The sequence below is a fragment of the Elephantulus edwardii genome, unplaced genomic scaffold (assembly GCF_000299155.1).
Source record: "Elephantulus edwardii isolate Elephantulus edwardi_28Jun2011 unplaced genomic scaffold, EleEdw1.0 scaffold00117, whole genome shotgun sequence".
NCBI classification, from domain to species: Eukaryota; Metazoa; Chordata; class Mammalia; order Macroscelidea; family Macroscelididae; genus Elephantulus; species Elephantulus edwardii.
The window spans coordinates 5,265,645-5,289,985 of NW_006399867.1; the positions used below are offsets into that span (position 1 = coordinate 5,265,645).

General features: G+C 41.6%; 1 protein-coding gene across 1 annotated transcript in view; it reads right to left on the reverse strand.

The window, feature by feature from the left end:
- ACSM3 (acyl-CoA synthetase medium-chain family member 3) overlaps positions 1 to 12,797 on the reverse strand; it is a 32,163-nt gene extending 19,366 nt beyond the window's left edge. The window contains exons 1-3 of the mRNA XM_006892648.1: positions 12,597 to 12,797; positions 10,544 to 10,754; positions 2,431 to 2,638 (exon numbers count right to left, since the gene is read on the reverse strand). Coding sequence (XP_006892710.1) covers positions 2,431 to 2,638; positions 10,544 to 10,754; positions 12,597 to 12,797 — 620 coding nt within the window. The remainder of the gene's footprint in view (positions 1 to 2,430; positions 2,639 to 10,543; positions 10,755 to 12,596) is intronic.
- Between the last annotated feature and the right edge of the window lie 11,544 nt (positions 12,798 to 24,341).

Here is a 24,341-nt window from a genome sequence, read left to right on the forward strand (position 1 = left end):
CTCCATTTGTGCCTCGATTCTCATTTTCTCAGGGTATATTGTAAGCTGAGGAATAACTGGATCTTATGGAATTTCTATGTTCAGCTTTTTGAGGAAGTGCCAAACTGCCTTCCAGAATGGTTGTACTATTGTACAATCCCGCTAACAATGTGTAAGAGTTCCTATCTTGCTACATCCTCTCTAACATTTATTACTTGCTGTCCTGTTAAACTTTGCCACTGTTACGGGAGTGAGATAGTGTCTCATTGTGGTTTTCATTTGCATTTATCTTATTGCCAGTGAATTGGAGCATTTCTTCATGTGTCTGTTGGCCATTCACATATCTTCCTCTGAAAATTCTTTCCACTGACATCTATTTTTGTCCTTTCTTTCTTTTTTCTTTTTTAAATTACCTTTGCTTTCTTCAAGTATGATGTCCTCAATATCACACCACCACCCCAAAACTCATCTGGTCTTAAATTGTTAGCATTCATCACAATTACAGTGTGTGAAATTTATTCTTGATATGGATTTTAAGTTCAGATAGATTTTAAATGCAAGGTCATATTTTGGCTCTCATGGACAAGTTGTCATTTTTGTCAGCTTCTGTTTGAGTTTGTATATGAGCAATTCATGGTCTGTCCCACAGTCTGCTGTGGGTCTTGTTCTGACTGCTGTTACTGAGAGTTTCCACCTTCTCTTTCCACAGGTGCAGTCAGATTATTCTGTATTTTCCATCACATGATTCAGTCAGTTTCCCTAGCAAGCAGCACAGTGGCAGGTGCTGTGATGTATTTTGGAGTGAAGTACATAACATACTGCAGGAAAGGAGGACTCAGTCCCCTCAGTTGCTAGGGGCCCTCTGTAAGAATCACCTTCACTGAAAAAAGGTGCTTCACACCCACACTCTTTCTTTCTAGGGACAGCCCTCAAAAATCATAGAGATAAACTCTTTTAAAAGGTTCTTCTTCCCTCCCCCCTTGAACTGTTTAATCACAGATTTCTCTAGGTTTTTTTGTTTGAAATAACAGTTTTAAATGACACCAGTTCATCAGAATATAAAATAGAAACTGTCTTATGAGTTTTACACTTAGCTCCTCTCATTTGTGAATTTTCCATATTAGAACAGACCTTGCATGAGCACAACATGGGATGGCTTTGGTTAAAGCAGGAAGCAGTCATCTTTTCCAGCAGGCACTCTGTTTAGGCTCAAGTTGTGTTTTTGTTTGAAAGCTGATCAATCTCATGATCTGTGATGGGATATTGAATGGAGTTATGCTGGGCTGCACTTCTGAGCCTTGGGCTCATTTGGAAATCAAATCTTCTAAGAAAACCAATGACCGTCTTCCATTGTTGCACAATTTCCCCCTTCTCTCCCACCCATCTACTTTGCTAGATGCCACTTAATCTGGACTATTGTCATGCAAATACCTAATCATATTTTTTAGACAGTTCTTTCCCTCATCTAGTTAAATGCAGTGTTTATTATTTATCCTCTCTTTTTTTTGTTTGCCCCCAGTCCCCTGTCAAGCCTGTTTTATAACAGTAGCATTATGCAATATTTGTCCTTTGGTGACTGAGATAGTTATCTCAGCATAATGTCCTCCAGGGTCAGTCATTTTGTATAATGTTTTAAAGGGAAAAGTGAACTGGGGGTGGGAGGTAGGGAGGAAAATGTGCAACAATGAATGGGTGGAAATCCAAGTTTTCGGTACTCTTCCGTTAAAATTAAAAAAAACCCCACAAAACCCACCCAATTAAAAAAAAACCCCAAAACAAACTGGAAACAAGTGAAAAGGGGGGGGGGGGAGAAAAACAGAGTTATAAAGACCTGGACCTCTTGGTTTGGTTGAGAGGAGCTGTGAGGGGCTACTGGACTCCAAAAATGCCTGGGGGTTGGCTGGGGCTTTAGAAGGTATGCATCACAGATCCTATTGTGGCTCTGCCCAATCCAACTGCCTTTCCCTACCTTTACAGGTTTTGCTCCCGTAAGAGCTCCATAATGGGCTTTTTAATCAGGATCTGTTTTGTGTGGATCTCAACCTATGGAATAATACATGCCTTTCCTGCCTGAGTGCCTTGCAGCATTGTTGTTGTCAAGTGCCATCTCGTTGATGACTCCTAACATCCCTATGAACAACCAATCTGAACCTTGTCCTAACCTCCGCTACCCACCTCCGCTATGCTCCAGCCCATTGTCACTGTCACTCTGTCAAGCCATCTTGTTGAGGGCCTTCCCCTCTTTTTCTGACCCTCTCGACCTTTCCCAGTAGGATATAATTTTCCAAGGACTGGCCTCTCCTGACAGCATGCCCAAGGTATGCGAGCTCAAGTTTCCAATTATTCCCTTACTTCCTCTTGTAATTCGCCTTTTACTGGTAGCCATTTGGTGGAACATCTTTTCCCTATTTTCTTTAGGGAAATTGCTCTATAACAGTTGTGGCTACTTACTTCATCATCTCCTTGAGGTTCCCCCACCCCTCTCTGGGGTTTTCAGACACGATTAACTTGGAGCGCAGATTTTCACAGATAGGTGCAATGGCATCCACAGCTGGGGCCAAAGCATCATTGGTGATAATGCACTTGGCTTTGGACAGTTGTAATCTGTAGAGGATGTCTTTCTGTGTTAGTTGTGTGGTTCCTGTAATTAAAACGGTCCCTAAGGGAGCAGAAAAGAAAGAACACTTAGAAGGGAGAAGTGGTAAGGCCCTCCGCTGTCAAACCAAAGGCATGCAGTTCAAATGCACCTACTGTTCCACAGGAGAAAAATGAGCACTCTCGCCCCATGTTGTTTTGTTGTTGTTGTTAGGTGCCATCAAGTCAAGTACAAAACTCATAGCACCCCTATGAACAAAAGATCTGAACCTAGTCCTGTCCTGTACCGTCCTCACACTTTCTGACATACAAGAGCTCATTGCAGCAGTCACTGTGCCAGTTCACCTGATTGATTGAAAGTCTTCCTCTCCTTCGCCAACCCTCTCACCTCCCCAACATCATGTCCCCCTCCAAGAAAGAGCACCTCCTAGCTATATGTCAAAAGTATGTGAGGCAAAGCCTCATCATTCTTGCCTCCAGAGGGCACTCTGGCTGCACCATCTCCTAGACATAGCTATTCGTTCTCTTGGCCATCCACGGGATGTTTGGGACTCTTCTCCAACACCACAGCTCAAAGGCGCCAAATCTTTTCCATCATCCTTACTCATTGTGTGGGTCTCGGATGCGTAGCTAGTAATCAGAAAGCTATGGCCTGAATTAGACTCACCTTAGTCCTCAAACTGACATCACTATTCCTCAATAATTTGGAAAGGTCCCTAACTGCAGCTTTTCCCTGTGCGGTGTGTCTCCTTATTTCCTGACTGTTCATAGCAAGGGTGTTAATTGTGGATCCAAGCAAAATGAAGCTGTTGATAGTTTCAGTCTCCTCTCCATCCATCATGACATTGCCTACTGGACCAGTGGTAAGAATCTTTGTTTTCTTGATATTGAGACACAATCTATACTGAGGCTGCATTCGTTGATCTGCAACAAGCACTTCAAGTCCTCCTCACTTTCAGCAAGCAAGGTTGTGTCATCTGCGTAATGCAGGTTATTGATGTGTCTCCCTCCAATCCTGGTGCCACATTCTCATGTGATTTACAGCCTCTGAAAACTTGTTGGAGTGTCCACTCTAGGTCAGCTCTGACTCAAAGGCACTTACAGTTTTAATTAGAGTAGTGCAAACAGGTCATACAAGTCTATGTTCTTAGAATATGTGAGTTAGTTTATCAGGCAAGTTGTCATCTTGTATTCCACCTCTTTTTAAATTTTGCTTTTGCCTTTGCCTTTTAAGAGATCTCAAAGCCTGGGACCCTTTTGATTTAAAACAAAACAATTATAAATGAAAAAAAAATTATTGTCTAGTAGATTCTGACTTGTGGTGACCCCAGGTAGTCCTAGGGTTCTCATGTCTGTGACTGTTCAGTAGGAAAATCCCAGACCCCCTTCTTCCAGTGTGCTTCTGGGTGCATTCATTCTGCCAACCTTTTTGTTTAGCTGTTGTTAATTGCTTTGGAGTCTGTCTGAACCGGCTCAGAGCTGACCCTTTAGAAGGTTTTCAGAGGCAATAAGCCACACAAGAGGAGACTACCCATCTTTCTCCAACTGAATAGCTGATGGATTCAAACTGTGTGCCTTTAGGTTGGTAGTACAACTCCTTACCCACTAAGCCACTAGAGCTCTTTGCTTAGTAGTGGTTATAATAATACCTTAGCATGACATTTGCAGTAATATGAAAGAGTGGTAAAAGGCTGAGTAATTGTCATCTATTTGAAGCCTATTAAGGAATTGAGCCTGCAAGAAGTTTTAACTGAAAATTGACCCAGCATTTATGGAGAACTTACTCAGCCTTTATGGAATACTTTAAACATGCCAGCTGCTATTTTCAGTCAGTTGTATGTTTCAGTTAATTTATTCTCCACCAACCCCACCCCACCCCCAACTCACAAAGCTTATAAAAACTTGCCCAAGATCACATAAGTAGCAACTGACGAACAAATGATAAACCTTACAGTCTAACCCCAGGAGTCTCGCTCAAAACTCATTGCCGTGGAGCTGGGACTGACTCATCGCTGACCCTCCAGTGGTTTTTTGGGCGGTATACATCACCTATCTTTCTCTTGCAAGGTTGTTGGTGGATTCGAATTGATTTTTGATTTGCGGCACAACTGCCCACAGACTACACCACCAGAGCTCCCTAGACTACTGAAGTATTAAAAAACACTGCCTTTGCATGAATTCCAACTCAGGAGCTTTTAGGACCAAATTAAAACTGCCCACGGGCTTCCCCATGCTGCACATTTTACAGAAGCAGACTACCACATCTTTCTCCTGTGGAGTGGCCAGGGAGCTGACCCTTCTGCCATCTGTAAGCACTCTAGCCACTGGGCCACCAGGAGTCCTGGCACTTCTGTACAGTACCCCCAAAATGCACCTTTCCTTTTCTGGAAGCCTGTTAAAACTTGCCCCGGTACTCGCTCATCTAATTATGCATGTCCTAGTATTTCAAAAGTCACCTTTTAAATGACACCACTCTCCTCCTTTTTAAAAACCTTTTTATTGCAATTTGAGTGAATGTTTTCAGAGCAGATGGGTTTTCCATTCAACTGGCCCTACACATTCTGTACTCTGACACTGATTGTTGTTGTTATGTGCCCTTGAATTAGAAATGACTCATAGTTATCCCTCCAGTAAGGACAACTTGAATCCAGTTTAGAGGCTGTAGATACAGGAGGAAATTGTCCATTTTTTTTCCCCCTCATGAAGCAGCTGGTGGATTTGAACTGCGTGCCTTTGAGTTGGTGGCACAATTCCTTAGCCACTAGGCTTCAATGTCCATATTGTAACAGCATTCTTTCCTCTTCGTCCTTATGAGTCTTAGTTCACATTTCTAATATCTCTCTTCTGACCTTCTGGGCTTTATCCCTGAGCAAATTCGACCCATGTGGTCTTGCAAGGCTAATTGCTCTAAGGACTGAGACTCTCTCAGGTATTATTGTTCATTTTATACTTTTGTCTATTGTTCAGCTGCAATTTATACCACAGAAGTAGGTGAAGTTCCAAGGGTTCCATCAGTCCTGGGGGGGTCTCATCAGTCTCTATCAGATCTGTATATAATTTCCTTTTCTTTGGTAGAATATACAGAACTTGCAACAGAGTTCATATAATACACATGAACAATTTTAATTTTTTAAACAATTTTAATTTAAAAAATAAGTATTATTCACCAACCTGTTTAAGACACAAAATTTGACAGAACTGTTTGAAGCTCCCTGTGCCTATTACCCTAGTCAAAGCTCTCTTCACTCCACCCTCTTTTTCAAATAACCACTATCAACAATCTTATATTTAATGCATGGGAATGATTGTCTGAAATGCAATGTGAATGAAGAATAAGGTGAAACACAAAGTATATGAACTTTGTAAGCAAACCAATTGTTGTTGTTATGTGCCTCTGGGTCACTTGCGACTCATAGCGATCCTATGTACAACAGCCCTAAAATCTGCTCTGTCCTGTGCCAGTCGCACTGTCTCTGATACACCCATCTTGATTACCCCAGTCACTGAATCAATCCACCTCATAGAGGGCCTTCCCCTCCCGTGCTGTCCCTTCACCCTCCCAAGCATGATGTCCCTCTCCAAGGACCTCCTTATAACATGTCCAGAGTATGTCAGATGAAGCCTTAGAATCCTTGCCTCCAAGGAGTTGCCCGGTTTAACCCTCTCTAGGATGAATCTGTTTGTTTTCCTAGCAGTCCATGGTACCCTCAGTACTCTTCTCCAGCACCACATCTCAAAGGCACCAATTCTCCTTCTATCCTCCTTAGTCATTGTCCAACTCTCTGATGCATAACAAGTGATTGCAAAGACCATGGCCTGTATCAGACCCACCTTAGTCTCCAGAGAGACAGCATAGCTCTTTAGTACTTTGGAGAGGTCCCTAACAGCAGACTTTCCCATGGTAATACGTCTTTTAATTTCCTGGCTACTGGTGCCAAGAGTATTGACTGTGAAGCCAAGCAAACTAAAGCTGTGAACAATATAAAAAATTTTTTTTCCAAAAAGATATGTCCTTTTATTAGAATTTTGATTATTCATGGATAATGATAATATTAACCAAATTCTTATAAGTTAACATATCAGCTCTGTGTGAGCAAAATGTTTCAAATTAGTTGTACAATAGGTTATTTCATTCTTTTACTTCTGGATGAAAAGAAAAAAACTTATCAATGTTTTTGTCAATCAAATAATGTATCTGTCAAAGAAAAATGACATCCACAACTGTAATTAACTCTGTAGATTGAGTGACATTGTATAGCATATAAAAGAGTTTGGAAATAAAATAAAATTTTTAAAGAATGTAAAAGCACCCCAGTGTTATAGTTATCATCCCCTGGTGATAACTTGGAATTTTATCACATTGTCATATAACTTTTAGTGGCAAAGGTTCAGGGGAAGGATGGGCAGTCTCTTCCCATATGATTCACTGCCTCTGAAAACCCACTGGAAGGTCGACCATTGTTTCTAATGTTGTCAAGAATTTCTTATCCATCATTGCTTCCATCTCATTCTCCCATGTAAGAGAAGCTCCCTGCCTCCCTGTATTCAGCCCACTGGCTATGATTATACTAGATGAGACTGCCTTTGGACTCAGCCAACTACCTGGGCAATGGACATGTAACCTTAGAAGCACCAAGGCAAAATGATGGGGGAGCAGAGAAAACAGTGGAGCGAAGGATGAGACAGAGGAGAAGGGTTGAGATGGACAGTCCTGCCTTTCAGAGTGAAACACTAGAAAAGGAAGTTGCCTGGAGGACACAGAGATGAGATGGCATCCTAGTGACACCCCCCCCCCACACCTGATGCATCTCACCGTCTTGAGAAAGAAGGGACAGGCCAGGAGAAGCCAATCCCACAGGATCCACATCTTTCCCTCTCAGAGCATCTGTTATTATGTGCCATTGAGTCACTTGTAACTCCTAGTGATCCCGTGTACAATAGCTCTGAACCCAGTCCTGTCCTGAGTCAATCTCACTGTCTCTAACACACCTACCTCCATTGCCACAATTACTGTGTCTGTCCATCTCATTGCGGTCTTTCTCTCCTGCACTGTCCCTCCTCCTTTCCAAGCATGATGTCTTTCTTCAAGGACTGGTTCCTACTGGCCACATACCCAAACTATGTGAGATGGAGCTTCAAAATCCTTGCTTTCTAGGAGCAACTTGATTTGACCTTCTCCAGGACAGACTTGTTTGTTCTCTTGCCAGTCCATGGTATGTTTAATACTTTTCTCCGGCACCACAATTCAAAGGCATCAATTCTTCTTCTGTCATCCTCATTCATTTTCCAGCTCTCCAATGCATAGCAAGTAATTGTGAAGACCATGGCTTGGATCAGGTGTACCTTAATTTCTAGACTGATATCATTGCTCCTCAGTACTCTGGAGAGGTCCCTAACAGCAGACTTTTCCAATGCAATTTGTTTTTTTATTTCCTGGCTACTGGTATCAAGGGTTTTGACTGTGGAGCCAAGCAACTTGAAGCTGTTAACAGTCTCATTCTCCTCTCCGTCTATCATGATGCTGCCAGTCGGCCCAGCAGTGAGAATCCTTGCTTTCTTGATGTTGAGCTTTAATCCATATTAAAGGCTGCTATCCTTGACCTTCTGTAGCAAATAACTCAGGTCCTCCTCAGTTTCAGCAAGCAGGATTGTGTCATCTGCATAATGCAGATTGTTGATGAATCTTCCTCCAATCCTGATGCCACACTTCTCATAGAGTCTTGCCTCCCAAATGATCTGTTCTGCATACAGATTGAAAAGATACAGGGATAGGATCCTCATGGAGCATCTGGTGAATGTTAATTTTAAGCCAGCAGTGTGCCATCAGAGCTCCTAATGGACTTTTCTAAGACACAGGGACTAATTAAGAAGAAAGATCATAGATATATGACAATTAACCATGAGAGGAAATATGGGCATGAAGCCAAAATGGGGATAAGTGGGCATGTGATAAGTTCAGTTGTACATGCTTTGAATTTCAGATGCCAGTGGGTCTAGAGGAGGAGAAGAATAGTAGATGTGAAAATATTCAATTATTGACTTCTCATTGTTTGACAAATCTGAGACAGAAAAGCTCCAACTCATCATTTAGGTAACAATAACCGGGTATGTGCAGAACAGAATTGTTCCATAGCATTTTCAAGGATGTGACTTTTCCAAAGTTGATCCCCAGGTCTGTTTTCTGAGGTGCCTCTAGGTATGTCTGAACCACCAACCCTTCAATTAGTGGTCAAGTTGTTGTTATTGTTGTTGTTGTTAAGTGCCATCAAGTTGTAGACAACTCATAGCGACCCTATGAACAAAAGACCTGAACACTTGTATAATTTTTATCGTTTCTCCAAGTTCATAAAATTCCTAGAGGCAAGCTATTTTGGAAGTGCATGCCACTCCTGCTTCCAAGCTTGTTTTAATCGGGGAGCTCCACCATTATTGTATTTGGCACATCAGTGTCAGTGTTCAGTATCACAGCAACCGTGAGTTATCTTTGTACAGCAATGGACAGACCAGTGCTATACCACTTAGAAGAATGTTTGACCAAAAACAATTAAAACCAGGCCTGAGGGCCACAGATTAAAATCACCCACCTTTGGCTTGGTAGCATCCACTAGGCCAACAGAGTGCTCTCTATGACTCACAGAAATTCTATGAGCAACAGATCCTTTCCCTAACCTACACCATCCCTACAATCTGAGACAGGCTCGAGCCCATTGCTACAGTCACAGTATCAATGCATCGTGGTGGTTAAGTACTTAACTGATTATGCCACCCAGGGACTTCTTCAAACATGAAATGACAGAAGTCATGCTGGGATGGATTTTCTAGTCATTGACGTCATTCTCCCTGTTTGACCAAGCGACCCTATGAAATCTCCTCCTGTGTAATTATATAAACTCGGAAAATCCACTGGAGGTTCAGCTGTGAATCTGTTCACGTTCACCAGGAATGAGTTTGAATTGTTCATGGTGGTTTTTCTGGTGGTGGTGGTGATGAAGATTACTAATGAGTTTGGTCAGTTTTGCTTAAACTCAGCAAGCTAGTGGAAAATGGGCATCTCGCTACCCCCAAGGAAGAAGAATCAGAAAATGCAGTGCATCCTTTGGGTCAGAGAGTCTTGCACGAACCAGAGACAGAGATGTAGGAGACTGAGAAGCAGTGAGTCTGAGACATGATAGCCCAATTGGCAGCCCCAGTAGTGGCAGTAGCGACAGGACAGGATCAGTGGCAGCATCGGTGGTAGCTACAGTAGAGGTGGCAGACGACCAGAGGCTGGTATGAGACAAAGGTGGAGCTGAGCACTTTGGAGCCTAGGTTTCCTGGTGGACTTGGAGTGGTATATCATTGATAGAACTAAGAGACTTTGCAACACTTGCCCAAGTTAGAGTTGAGGCCAAGGCATGAGGCCGAGGGTCAGGAAGAATCTGTCTGCCTTCAGGCTCAAACACACCTGAGAAGAAGCTGTCCTCATTGGAGAATGGATCCAGCATGTTTCCCAGCCTGAACTGTAGCTTGTAACCTCCTTAATACACCTCATGGTCATGTGTATCTGTTTCTTTTTAAATTGTGAGTTCTGTGTGGCTATTGCAACCAATCAAACCTGATAGGAAAGCAGTGAGAGTCTTGAGAGGAACAGGTGGTGTTAGACCGATCAGGAGGGATGGTGTAGGAGGCATGTCTGACCTTACAGGAATTGTCTTTGTGCTGCTGATGCAATTGACACTGATTCTTCTCCCATGTGAAGTCACTGGAGGTCAGAATTTGCCACCCCTATGCCTGCCACACTAGTTTTTCGTAGCAAGTAACAACAATTTAGGTCAACACATACAACATGTTCCTGAGATTAATCCTGTATCACACACAGTTCTTCATATAATATACCAAATAAACATCTCTTGGTTTCCTGAGATGTTTTGGAAAACATTGAGTATAGCTTACTTAGTTTAAATAGGATCATAGGGTAAACACGACAAACCTGTTCGGAGACAGGCCACATTTGCAAGCCACCACTCTGGGATCCGGGGCAGGATTGTAATTACTCGGTCTCCCCTCTGAAGGGCACAGGCTTCTGTCAGTATATTGGCAAATTTCCTGGACAAAGATCCCAGTTCCTCAAAACTCCATCTCACTTCTTCTCCATCTCCTTTTATCCACCAAAATGCCGGGTTGGAAGGCCTTTTTCCAGCCTGAGAAAAGAGAAGCCAGTCAGGATTTGTCAGGCTGGTGTGCAGGTAAATTTTGCTTCAACTGATTTAATGGAATATTTTCCCTGAAGAAAATTCACAAGTCCTCATTTAGAACATACTTGGGACTGACATCTAAGCAGATATATGCACACCCATGTTTATTGTGGCTTTGTTCGCAATAGCAAGGAGTTGGAAACAACCCAAGTGCCCATTAACAAACAGATGGATAGAGAAGCAGTGGTATATTCACACAATGGAATACTACGCTGCATTGAAAAACAAGGAACTCATGCAATATTATTCAAAATGGGTGAACCTGGAGGACATTATGCTGAGTGAAATATCTCAGTCACAAAAGGACAAATACTACATGGTGCCACTGTTGTAAAACAGGACTGACCTTGGGTTTGGGGAGAGACTGAGAAAGATGGATTCAATAATGTATACTGCATTGAAACAGATGAGGGAGAAAACTCTTTAAAAGGGATATGTGATTAGGTATTATTGTCATGACAGGAGTCTAGAGTGAAGGTTACATGGTGGAGTGGACCTGGGGGAGGGACTGTAAAACAATGCAAGAATTTTACTTTTCCAAGAGGGTAGTGTACTGGGGGGGAGGGTTGGGAGAGGAGAAAAGTACAATAATGAATGAATGGAAATCCAAAGTCTCTGTAAGTTTTCATTGAAATTAATAATAATTTTTTAAAAGAAAAGAACATACTTGGGGTGTTTGGAAATAACCCTGAGGTTCTTATTTGTTGATGGTAGGCAAGCTGTGTCATTCTGGTGCAAGTAATCTCTCATTTAGTCTGTTTTCCTTTTCAGAAAGTTAAAATTCTTTTTATGTTTCTCTCCATAGAGTTGTCGCTTCGGTTGCCAGCAAGTCATCTACAACTCATAGTGATCCTAAGAACAACAGATCTGAACCTCGTCCTGCCTTGCCTTGTGTTCATGGTCTCTGACATGCTCGGGCCATTGTTACAGTCACTGTGCCAATTCATCTTGCTCAGGGTCTTCCTCTCACCCTCCACCTTCCCCTGCTTGATGCCTTTTCCCAAGGCCTGTTCCTCCCTGACAACATGCTCAACGTACAGTCAGTCGCACACCTCATTTCCAGTCATCCCTCACTCTTAGAATTACTTCTGTCTTTTTAAAAATCAACCTAGGATCATACATTTTTGTAACCGAGGCTTTTCCAACCATGGAATTTTTGACATTTGAGACTGGTTAATTTTTTGCTGAAGTTCAGGAGCCATGCAAATCGTTAACATTCTTGGCTGCTAACCAGAGGATTATAGAAGGGAGCCCTGGTGGCCTAGTGGTAAAAAGCTGCACTGCAATTCCTAAAGTTTGACATTCAAATCCACCAGCAGCTCTGGGGGAGGATGGGCAATCTCCTCCTGTGTGATTAACTGCCTTTGAAAACCTTTGGAGGGTTAGTTTTGAGTCGATTTTGATTCAAGGGTGCAGAGAAGAAATTGATTCAGGAAGTGACTGATATAAGATTACAGACATCTAGAGACACCAGGAAGAAAGGCCTGGTGACCTATCTCTGAAAAATCCGCCATTGGCACCTCTGTGAAGCACAGATCTGCTCTGGCATACATGGGTTTTCCATGAATCAGGATTCACTGCACAGTACCGATTTTGGTTTCTTAATTCTTTGTTATAAGGGGTTGCGCTATGCGTTGTAGGATGTTAGCAGCATCCCTCGCCTTTTACCCACTAGATAGGAGTAGACTTTTGACAACAAAATTGTCCCTAGAGATTGAAAAATGTTTCCTGGGGCCAAAATTTCTCCAAGTTGAGAAGCACTGATGTAACCTAAGTGACGTTCATTACCTTTTCTGCCTTGGTCCATTCATCCAGAACATCTTTGGCAAAATTGAAATATTCTGGGACCTCCACTTTGAAGTCTTGTCTCATGGATTCATAATTGGAGAAATTCTGAGGGGTTAGTGTTCTGTAATCCTTATATAATGCTCTCACAGAACCAGGGATTGCCAAGTGCTGAAAACACTTGGCACGAAGCAGTAGTTCCATGGTGACAAGAGGTGGTATTAGTGTGGTTGGATACGTTGGCACTCAGGATTTCCACAGTGGACAATTAATCTGAAAAGACAAACAAAAAGGACGTGTGTTTGATTCTGTACTAAAAGTAGCCAGGTGCTAAAGCAGTTAAATTGTATTATTACTCATCTTGATAATAATAACAATTGTTACATATTTTTGTTAGGTGTGTTCACGTTGAGAATGACTCACAGTGACGCTATGAGCAAGAGATAGTTGCCTCATCCTGTGCCATATTCATCATCTCTGACATACTTGAGTCTGTGGCACCAGTTACAGTGCCTTGAGGGTCTTCCTCTCTTGCACTGATCTGGTTCCTTTCTAAGCATGACGTTACTACTAATATCATCTTGTTATTGTTGTTAAGGTGTTATTAGGTTGATTCTAACTCATAGTGACCCTTTGTAGGACAGAACAAAGCATTTCTCAATCCTTCACCATCCTAAAAACCATTGGTATGGCCGAACCCACTGTTGTGGCCGTTGTGTCTATACATCTCATCAAGGATCTTTGATTCCAACTCAGTGGCAGTGAGGTTTTGAGTTATACTTTGCCAAGCATGATGTATAGATGATAGCTAGTTGGCCAACCGACTGGAAGAGGTCCATAACCGTACCCATAGTAAAGAACAATGTTCCAAGAGAATAAAGAAATTATTGAACAATATCATTAATATTACATACAAGTCATATTTTTCTGACCGTAATTTGAAAATAGTTACAGCAGTACATTAACATGAAATGGCTGGAAATTCAAGCCAAATTCAGAAGAAGATCTGGAGTAAGGCGCATCATTGCTGTTAACTGTATGGATCCTGACTAAACGCAGAAAATACTAACAAGAGGTTTACCTGTGTTTTACTTGATCAAAACAAATTATAGATAATATTGTGAGGCATGGGAATTCCAGAACTCCTGACTAAATGCAGAAAATACTATAAAGATGTTTACCTGTGTTTTACTTGATCATAACAAATTATCTATACATAATATTGTGAGGCATGGGAATTCCAGAACTCTTAATGATACTTATGTGGAGTTGGTATCGACCAAGAGGTTGATCAGAGCAAGGAGAAGCTGCAAGTTTTAAAATCAGGAAAGTGTATTATCAGGGCTGCATCCTTTCATTATACTTCTTCAGTCTGTATGTTGAGCAAATAATCCAAGAAACTGGACTGTTTGAAGATGAATGCAACATCAGAATTAGAGGAAAACTCATTAAGAACTTAAGATACGCATGTGATACAGTTTTGTTTTCTGAAAGTAAAAGTTGAATCTCTTCCTAATGAAAATCAAAACCTCCAACCTTCAGTATGAACTACACCTCAACAGAAAGAAAACAAAAATTCTCACAACTAGACTGAAAAGCAACATCATGATAAACAGTCTTGAGAATAGTCCCATTTTCTGAGCACTCATAATCCTCCAAAGGCTATTTATTCTCTATGAAATACATACAGTTTGTCAGTAAATCCTCAGAGCAACCCTAAAGTTAGTGCTGTGATTGTCATCCTTGATTACGGATGGAGAAAATGAGGCTTGGTGCAGCTCAGGTTTCATAATTAGGAAGAGACAGAAGTTGGAATTGAACCCAGACTAGTTCCAGCCCGTTTCCTGACTGTTACACACACTTGCTTCGACTGTCCATTTGTTGTAGTGTGGTAACTGGAGTTGCGCTTGAAACTATGTCGGTGGTGTTTCACATACCAGCAAGGGTGTGGTTGGCAAGTTCCTGAGGTGCTTCCAGACCCAGACAGAATGGAAGAAAGGTCCAACTATCTATTTGCAAAAATGAGTCTGTTAAATCCTATGGGCCATAATATTGTCTGAGGTCATGCTGGAGGATGAGCTCTTTAGGTTAAAGCATTCAAAATACACAGTAGACTTAGGACACTGGGTAACATTTCCTTCTACTATTCATGGCATCACCATGCATTGGAGCCAACTGACATCAACAAATAGCATAACACGGCATTTCTGAACTGCATATCTGGATCATCCAGGCAGTTACTCACACTGAGAGCAAAGACTAGGTCTTTTTATCTATCTACTATCTTCCACCCACACATCTCAAACGAACTGGTTCCCAAATATTAAGGAGAGTTCACAGTGCAAATCTAACCCACAGATGAAGAAACTGAGAGTAGCCTAGTATCTAATTAGGTATGAGAGTGCAGTTAAAGATTTTGAATTTATAGGCGACAGTTCTCATGCTCCCAGTAGGAGCAGTCAGCTTAGGTTGCATTTACCAGAGATGTAATAATAGGGCTTCACCCTGTTTTTGTGGATGAGGCAACCCTGGCCAACACAGCACTCACACTGCTTCTGTGGGAAATCACCCGGTTCCTGTGTTCATTGCTTCACGGAGGTCTCCAAATGAGACTGTTAAAAATCAGTTCTAGGGATTAGGAGTGTGTGCAGTTTCCTGCTCTTTACTCTGGATAACTTTCCAGACTGTCTTCAAGGAGCATTAATTACTCTCACAACCATTAAATGGCGAGAGTAATAACATGGCTTATCTTTAACAGGAATTCTAGCTGTGTGGTGTGTAAGGCAGCATGGCTACTGGGAGGCATTACGTTCTTTATAAATTGCCAAGACAGTAATTAATAACAGAGGTATGTCTTAAATTTTGCTCCAGGTAGAACAGGTACTGGGGTATCGTGTTGATGTACCTGATGAATTGAGAGATCTGGGGACTTCTGATCCCCTCACCTACTTATGTGAGGGCCTGACAAATCAATGAGCTTAAATCAGCTGGTTTGGGCTTCCTCATTTTTCTCCTGTAAAGGAAACAGACAAGGAAAACAACTTGCCTCAGTGTGTCATGTCAGAGCTGGAACTAAAACTAAGTCTTTGGATTCCCACTTGTGTATTCTCTAACGCAGTGCTTTCTAACTCTGGATATGTATTAGAATTACCAGGAAACTTTAAAAATGGCTGGCGCTTGGGTTCCGGAACAATGAAATTATGAATTTCTAAAAGGGAGGCCAGGATATCACAGATTCTAAAGTTCTCCAGAAGATTCCCAAGGAAGAGGATCAGATGTCTTGAGGCCATCATCCCTAAAGCAGTAGTGTCATCATCATCATCATCTGGAAGATTGTCAGAAATGTACATTCTCAGGCTCCACCCAAGAGTGTTGAATGAGTAGATATTAACACTTAAATAAGATTCCCAGCCAACTGGTTCTTGGTTTTGCTATGTGCCATATGGATTACAACTCAGTGACCCTATGGACAATGGCTCTGATCTTTGCCCTATCCTGAGCCAGCCTCGCCTTCTCCAACACACCTGACTCCATTGCCGCAGTTACTGTGTCAATACAGTTCATCAGGGGTCTTTTGCTCCTGTGCTGACAGACCCTCTACCTTTCCAAGCATGATGTCCTTCTGCAAGGACTGGTCTCTCCTGGAACAAGCCCAAAGTATGTGAGATATAGTTTCAAAATCCTTGTCTCCAAGGAGCAACCTGGTTTCACTTTCTCCAGGACAAGCTGGTTTGTTCTTTTGGCAGTCCATGCTATGTTCAATACTCTTCCAGCAACACAACTCAAAGGCACTGATTCTTCTTCTGTCATCCTCAATCATTGTACAGCTCTCTGATGCACAGCATGCAATTGACAAGACCATGGCCGGGATCAGGTGTTCCTTAGTCTCTAAACTGACATTGTTGCTCTTTTGCACTCTGGAGTGCTATCCTTGACAGAAGACTTTCCAAATACAACTTGGGTTTTTATTTCCTGACTGTTAGTGCCAAGAGTGTTGACTGTGGATCTGAGCAACCTCTATCTTTTCTCCATCTGTCATAATACTGCCAACTGGCCTGGTGGTGAGAATCTTGTTTTCTTGATGTCAAAATGCAATCTGTATTGAAGGCTGCAGACCTTGACCTTCTGCAGCAGATTCTTCAAGTCTTCCTCCATTTCAGCAAGCAAGGTTGTGTCATCTGCATAACACAGGCTGTTGATGAGAATCTTCCTCCAATACTGATGTTACATTCTTATTCATAAAGTCCAGCCTCCCAAATGATCTGTTCTGCATATAGACTGAAAAGGTCTGGAGAAGAGACACATCCCTGACAAATTCCTTTCTTATTTTTGAACCATGCAATGTTCTCTTTCTTCATGCAGACAACAGCTTCCTGGTCTAGTTATGGATTTCACATGAGCACAACCAAGTGTTCTGGGATTCCCATTCTTCTCAATGTTAGCCGCAGTTCATTGTGATCCACACAGTAAAAGGTCTTTGCATAGTTGATAAAATACAAATAGACATCCTTCTCCTACTCTCTGCTTTCAGCCAAGATCCATCTGACATTGGCATTGATATCCATAGTGCCATGGCCTCTTCTAAACTATGTTGTATTTCTGGCCGTTCTCGATGTAGTGTTCCAGCTTTGGGGGGATAATCTGCAGCAGTATTTTGCTTACACGTAATATTAATGATATTGTCTCATCATTTCCACATCCTACTGGATCACCATTTTGGGGAGTAAATATGGATCTCTTCCTGTCAGTTGGTGAGCACATCAAGGCTGCGTGTATCTGTTGAAATGTATCAGTTGGTGTTCTATCAATTCCTGGGGCCTTATTTTTTGCCAATTCCTTCAGAGTAGCTTGAACTTCATGTGAGAAACCTAAGTCTATAGCTTGGTTGCTAAATGCATTGGCTCCTGAATGATACAGTTATGAGATAGGGTCTCAGTTTTGCCATTTGAACTACAAATTGCTCTCAGTGGCTGTTTCATATTTTACCAATGGGTAAAGCAGTACAACCTTCTGCAGGGAGTTGCCTGGGAGATTAAATGTAATAATTTATGCAATGTGATTCTTTCTGTGCTTAACATATTACTTTCCACTAGAACAGGAGCTAACAAACTTTTTTCTGAAAAGATAGTAAACATTATGGTTTTGCAGCTATTAGAATGTGTGCATCATTGCAGAAAATTCTATTGGATTGCACAGGCCAGTATTATTAGTAGCTTAGAACAATTGGTTTCTTCAGCTGAGTTAAAGGAAACTCCCTTTCAAATTATAGGCATCTCATAGCAGATGCCAGTGTAGAAGTTCTCTATCAGGTTTTATCAAGGGAATCACTACATCATTAAAGAATCATAGGCAGCTAACCTGGCAATATCATAGTCCCTTTCCATCCAAAGCAAGGCAGAATAAAGACAATCAGAGGTTGTTAGTCCAAAGGATTAATGGACTACATGAATAGCAGTCTCCACAGTGCTGAGACCAGAAGAACTAGGTGGTGTCCAGCTATCTCGACTGACTCTGAAAGAGCTCCCAATAGAAGGTCTCTGATGATTGCTGCTGGCTGTTGTTGTTAGATGCCATCAAGTCACGTTCTACTCATAGCAACCCTATGAACAACAGTTCTGACCCTGCCCTCTCTTGTGCTCAACTCATCATTTCTGACATATTTGAGCCCATTGGGGCAGTTACTGTGTCACTCCATCTAGTTGAGGATTTTTCTCTCTTTCGTTGACCCTCCACCTTTCCAAGCATGTTGTCCCTGTTCAATGTATTCCTTAGAGATAGTTGGAAATATTTGGAGATAGCTGGAAATATCTGGGAAAATATCTGGAAATAGCCTCTCCTGACAACATGCTCAAAATATGTGGGACAAAGCTTTTTTTATTTTTGCCTCCATAGAGCACTCTGGCTATACTTTCTCCAAGACATATCTGTTCTTTTGGCAGTCCATGGGATGCTCAGTACTCTTCTCCAATACTCCGTACTTTCTCATCACTTCTGTGCATCTTAGAATTGCACAGTGAATAAGAATGACAGAAGAAGAATTGATGCCTTTGAGGTTTGGTTTTATTTTCTTGCTGTGTACCATCGAATTGGACCCAACTGGCACAGGAGAAGATTGCCTCTCCTTCTCCAGCAGAGCATCTGGTGTATTTGAACTGCACACCTTTGGGATTGCAGTGCAGCTTCTTGACATTAGACTGCCAGAGCTCCCTGAATTGATGTCTTTGAGTTGTACTGTTGGAGAAGAATCCCTGATAAAATAGGGGGGAGATGTGGGCCAAAACTCAAAATAAGAAAAACATTCAGGCTTATTGGTCTTACAGATTGGTGGAACCCTCTCAAACTATGGTCTTTAGTGGCCTTTCAAGCCTAGTCACCCCCCATTAGTATTACTTCCAGTAAAACAATAGACTGTCCTATAGGTGATAGATAACAGCAGAGAGGAACACAATCCTTAGAACAATCAATCATATGAGATCAAAGGCCAGCATTTGCCTAGGGATAAAACTCAGAAGGCAGAAAGAGGTAGGCTAGAAGGATTGGTGGAAATGAGAAACACCAAGAAGTGGGAAGAGCGTTGTTATAATGTGGGGATTGTAATCAATGTCATGAAACATACATGTGTGAATTGTTGAATGGAAAACCAATTGTCTCTGTAAACACACAATAAAAAGTTCATTTAAAAATAATACCTCACAAAAAATAGTACTCAGTAATCGATTGATCTGGATCATTAAGATGTCGTTTGCCCAACACAACTTGAGGTTCCTCCTATCCAGAATTTCGTCACCTTTGTGGTGGACAAAAGTGGCTGCCCCTGGAGATTTTCTCCATTTTGTAGGTGTCTGTTTTCCAAAGTTACCTAGTGGTAATTTGCATATTTGCTGGATGATGTAGAAGTAAGCTTGAGAATGAAATAATTAAGCTCCCCAAATAAAAGTTTCCTAAGAGTTTAGGTTTCTTGTTGTTGCCATGAAATCAGTTACAACTCATAGCGGTCCTGTGTACAACAGGATGAGATAGTACATTCTGCACCATCTTCACAATTGCTGCTATGTTTGAGCCCCTTGTTGGAGCTATTGTGTCAATCCATCTCACTGAAGTTCTTCCTCCTTTGAATTGTGCTGTTGGTGAAGAATGCTGAATATACCAGGGACTTGCCCCTCCTGTTAACATGTCGAAAGCATGCAAGGAAAAGTCTGGCCAGCTCTTGGGAAAGGCATTCTCTCTGTTGGTTCTCCTTGGTGTCTGAGAACCAACGGAGAATGCTTTTCCCAAGAGCTGGCAAGACTTTGAGCTGTAGTGTTGGAGAAGAGTACTGAATATTTCATCAATTTCTATAAGAACAAACAGATATGCCTAGGAGAAAGTACACCCAAAGTGTTCCTTGAGGACTCTGGATGACAAAGTCTTGTCTCACATACTTTGGGCATGTTGCTAGGAGAGGCTATTCCTTGAAGAGGGACATTATGCTCAGAAAGGTGGAGGGTCAGTGAGAGTAGAGAGAACTCCCAACAGATTGACAGAGTGACTGCAGCAATGGGCTCAAGTATGTTAGAAATGGTGAGGATGTCATAGGATAGGGCAAGGTTCAGGTCTGTTGTACACATGATTGCTAAGTGTTGATCACAACGTGGCAGCACCTAACAACTTTTGGTTGTTAGGGGAAATGCTTTTGTCTTTTTAGTATTTTGGGGTCTGGCATTCCTTGAGGATCTCTATGTGTCTTGGCAGCAGTCTTTGTCCAGGTCTAGGAGTTTCTCAGCAGAGACCCTGGGTCCAAAGGATGTACTCTTCATTCTTAATGAGTCAGATCCCTCCTTCTTGCTTGATTCTTTTTCCTTTGAGTTCTTGTAAAAGGTGATGTAGGCCATATCCCAGAGAAAGTTCCCTTATGTCAAATCAGGCTTGTGACTAGAATAAGAGTATTGCATCCCATCCTAATTCCCTTATAGTTGATTGGCTGGTCACATCATGAAGGATGATTACACCATTACATAACTGAATCATGACCTCACCAAGCTGATACATATTTTTTTATATTGGTTTTCTTACAGAGTTCATATACATTGTGTTTCACACTATTCTTCATTCATACTGTGTTGTACACAGTCATTCTCATGCACTGTGTTTTATAAAATTAATCACCATTGGACCTTGCCCATCATTACCCTGTCTTTTCACCTAGATCCTTCCCATTTCCTTCACCATCTCCCTCCACATACCAGACTATGCAACCCTGTGGTTTTGCCCCTACACATCCTCTATCGCAAAAACATGGAAACAGCCCAAATATCCAACCACAACTGAATGGATTGAAAAAATTGTGGGGCGTTCACACAATGGAATACTATGCAGTACTCTGGAACAATGATTTAAAAAAATTACTACTAACTTGGGAGAGACTGGAGAGCATTATGCTGAGTGAACTAACTCAGTCTCATAAGGACAAATAGTGCATAAGACCATTATTCTAAAAATACAAGAATAAGTAGTAAAACATGTATGGGAACTCAAAGAGGGGCAGAGGATAGGAGCTGACACATATTTAGGGGGAACACAGTTGATTCTTTGATACCTTATTTCTATTATGATAAGATTTAGATGAAATTTTAAAACTGATTCTCATATTACTTGGCTGTAACAACAAGTAATATTTTAACACGTTGCCACACACTTTTAAATTGATGACCGTGATTAGAAACACATTTTTTGATGCATTACTGAATAATTAATAAATAAATGTATTAGTACACTTTGTGCAAATGATGTTCCTTTTTTTAGTAATTAAAATGTGCAGGACTGCCATAGCCGTCACTTGCAGCAATGCGTTAAAATACTTAAAAAGCATCAGGGAAAAACAATCCCAGATCCTATTAAAACAAGAAGCAGGGATTTGGATTGTTTGGAGCAAATATTTTGGGCCACATTCTCAGTAGAGAGCCATGATTCATTTACTCAATAAATACTGATTGGTTACTAGGAGTGAACTATTTCAGGCACAGAAAATATAGAGGTGAATGAAAAACAAAGTCCTCCTTGCTCTTACAGGCAGATTATAAGCCAACAAGTGAATGTGTACGTGAGACAAACACAGCAAAGCAGAGAGCGTCTAGGATTCAAGGGAGATCTGGCTTCCCTGTGCTGAGCACTTTACATTAATTTCTAATGAGTCTCATTATACATACACATACACATATACCAGCCAATTTAGAAAATACATCATTTTTTCACCAGATAGTTATTGAGCACCTACTATGAGCCAGACTTCTACTAGCACCTGAAAATACAGCTGTGAGTGCAGGAGCAAGACAGTACTTAGAGCACTTTACTCCCAATGAACACACAAGTCTGGAAATTAAAGTGATTGATTAAGCAAATACAGTCTCAACGTTAACGCTCCAAATGTCTGCTCAACTTGACTTTAAACTCCTACACAGCATGTCTGGGATTACCTTTAACCTCCAAAGTAGGCTAAAGTTCCCAGAAGATTTTTTTCTCGAGTTTTCAAGTGTGTGTCTCCCAAAGTTGCCCACTGGTAGTTTGCTTACTTGCTGGGTGATGCAGAAGTTAGCTGCCTAAGGAGCAGGGTGAGGACTAAAACAGACAGTGAAAAAACTCCGCTGCTGCTCATGTTCATTTCCCTTCAGCCCCCAAACCATTTTCTCAAGTTAACACAGGCACACAACAGGACTGAACAACTTAAAATAACCCTAAGTTATTTTCTGTGACTGCATACTCCTTACCGCTAAATACGACTGAGAAATTCTAATATAAACACTTGGCTGCCTGAGACTTTGGCATTAAAAAAAATTTTTTTTTCTGGCTTGTTACCTTGTTTATTTTTGTCCTGTTGTTACCTCTGTTCACAAATACAAATGCCAACCCAGCAAATGTTACATAAGAGAAAAGGCGAGATACTCACTCAACTTCGAGACCACGGCAAATTGGTTTAACAGGTGGCAGATGGGTTTTACAGTCCTGAAACTTGAACTTTCACATCTGCTCGCAGGAGCTCAAAGAAGAGAGGGAACAGGTTGACAACCTGCAAACAGCAGGACAGGCCCAGGGTGCCCTTCCTTGATTGGTGAAGACATTCTGGAGGGAGGGGCAGGAGCTCTAAGGGAAATGTGTATGAAATGAAAGTTTACACAATCTCTCCCTGTCATCCTTAGGGGCAGGAACTCAAATACACCTGGAGTTTTTTTCTATGGGGGCTGGGACAGAAATGATACAAGGATTCGTTTTGTCATTGTTACTGTGTTCCATTGGGCTGATTCTGAATTCCCAGCAACTGATAGGGCAAAACTTTAGGGCTTTGGTGGGCTCAAACCTCTGACCTTTTGGTTAGCAGGTGTATGTTTGACCATTTGCGGGCTTCCTCAAGGAGTTGCTTGAGAGTGGTAGTTGTTAATCCTGCAAAGGAGCAGGGGGAATTGTTTCTCAGAAGAAAGGGTGGAGGATGACTTAGAGAGATTATGAACAAATGGAGAGTGTAGTTTGCCCAGAACCTCAGCAGGTCAGGGGCTGTGGTTTTCTGACCTGGGACCAAACGTGAATGCTACCCAGTAGTGAGCTCTTTCCAGTTGATGCCAGGTAAGACTGTTCCTGTAAGAGGATGACAGAAAGCTGCCAGACCTGCTTGCTAGGTCCTCTCTGGCCTGTGACAGCTTCACCTCTTCTCGCTTACCCTTACCCAGCTACACTAGTCCATCCCCTTTTCTTTTCCTTAAACACACCATGAATGCTAGAACTCTAAAGGCTCTGGTGGCCTAGTGGCAAGAAGCTGCACGGCAATCTCAGAGGTATGTGGTTCAAATCCACTAGATGCTCTGCTGGAGAAGGAGGGGGCCATCTCCTGTACCAGTCGGATCTGAAACAACAAAAAACTCTAAAGGCAATGAATGTTCCAACTGGGACACTCTTCCTCTGGATACCTCCTTGAGCCAAAACTCTTTCTTACATGTCTGCTATATTCTAGATTCTCTGTTTGAAGAACTAACTCCCTCAAGAATTCATCTCAACTGTGCTAGTCCAGTGTTCTCAGTATAATGTGATTATCTTCACCGAAACCAAGCCTACTGCTGTCAGTTTGTTCTGACACATAGATAGTGATCTTCTATTGGGTTTCTGAAGTTGTAAACATTTTTATTTAAATTTTTTCTTTTTAATTTTTATTTTCGTTTGGGCTGCATACAAAACCCATATACATTGTGTTTCACACTTTCCTTGATTCACATTGTGAATCATTTCATATAATCATTCCCATACATTGTGTTTTATTAGTTTAATCCCCTGAATGTATAATTCTTTATGAGAGCAGATGGCTCCTTTCTCCAGAAAAACAGGTGGTAGATTTGAACTACTGACTTTTCAGTTAGCAGCTCAGTATGTTATACGCTATGTTTACCAGACCTCCTAATGTATGGTGTATGTTGTAAATCGTAACCTCTATGATGTTAGTAAGGTGTTGTGCTGCCAACCAAAAGGCACAAGGTTCAAATCCACCAGCTGCTCCAAGGCACAAAGATCTCCTGTGAAGCTTACTGGTTTTGCAGATCCACTGGGGAGAGTCAGCTATGAGTCAGTGACTCAAAGGTACGCAACAACAATAGCAACGATGTTTTTTTTTATTATTATTAAATTTTATTAGTTTTAATGAACATTTACAGGGATTTTGGGTTTTCATTCCTTCATTGCTGCACCATTTTCTCTACCCTCCTCCCCAGTTTGTTCTTCTTCCCCGCCATC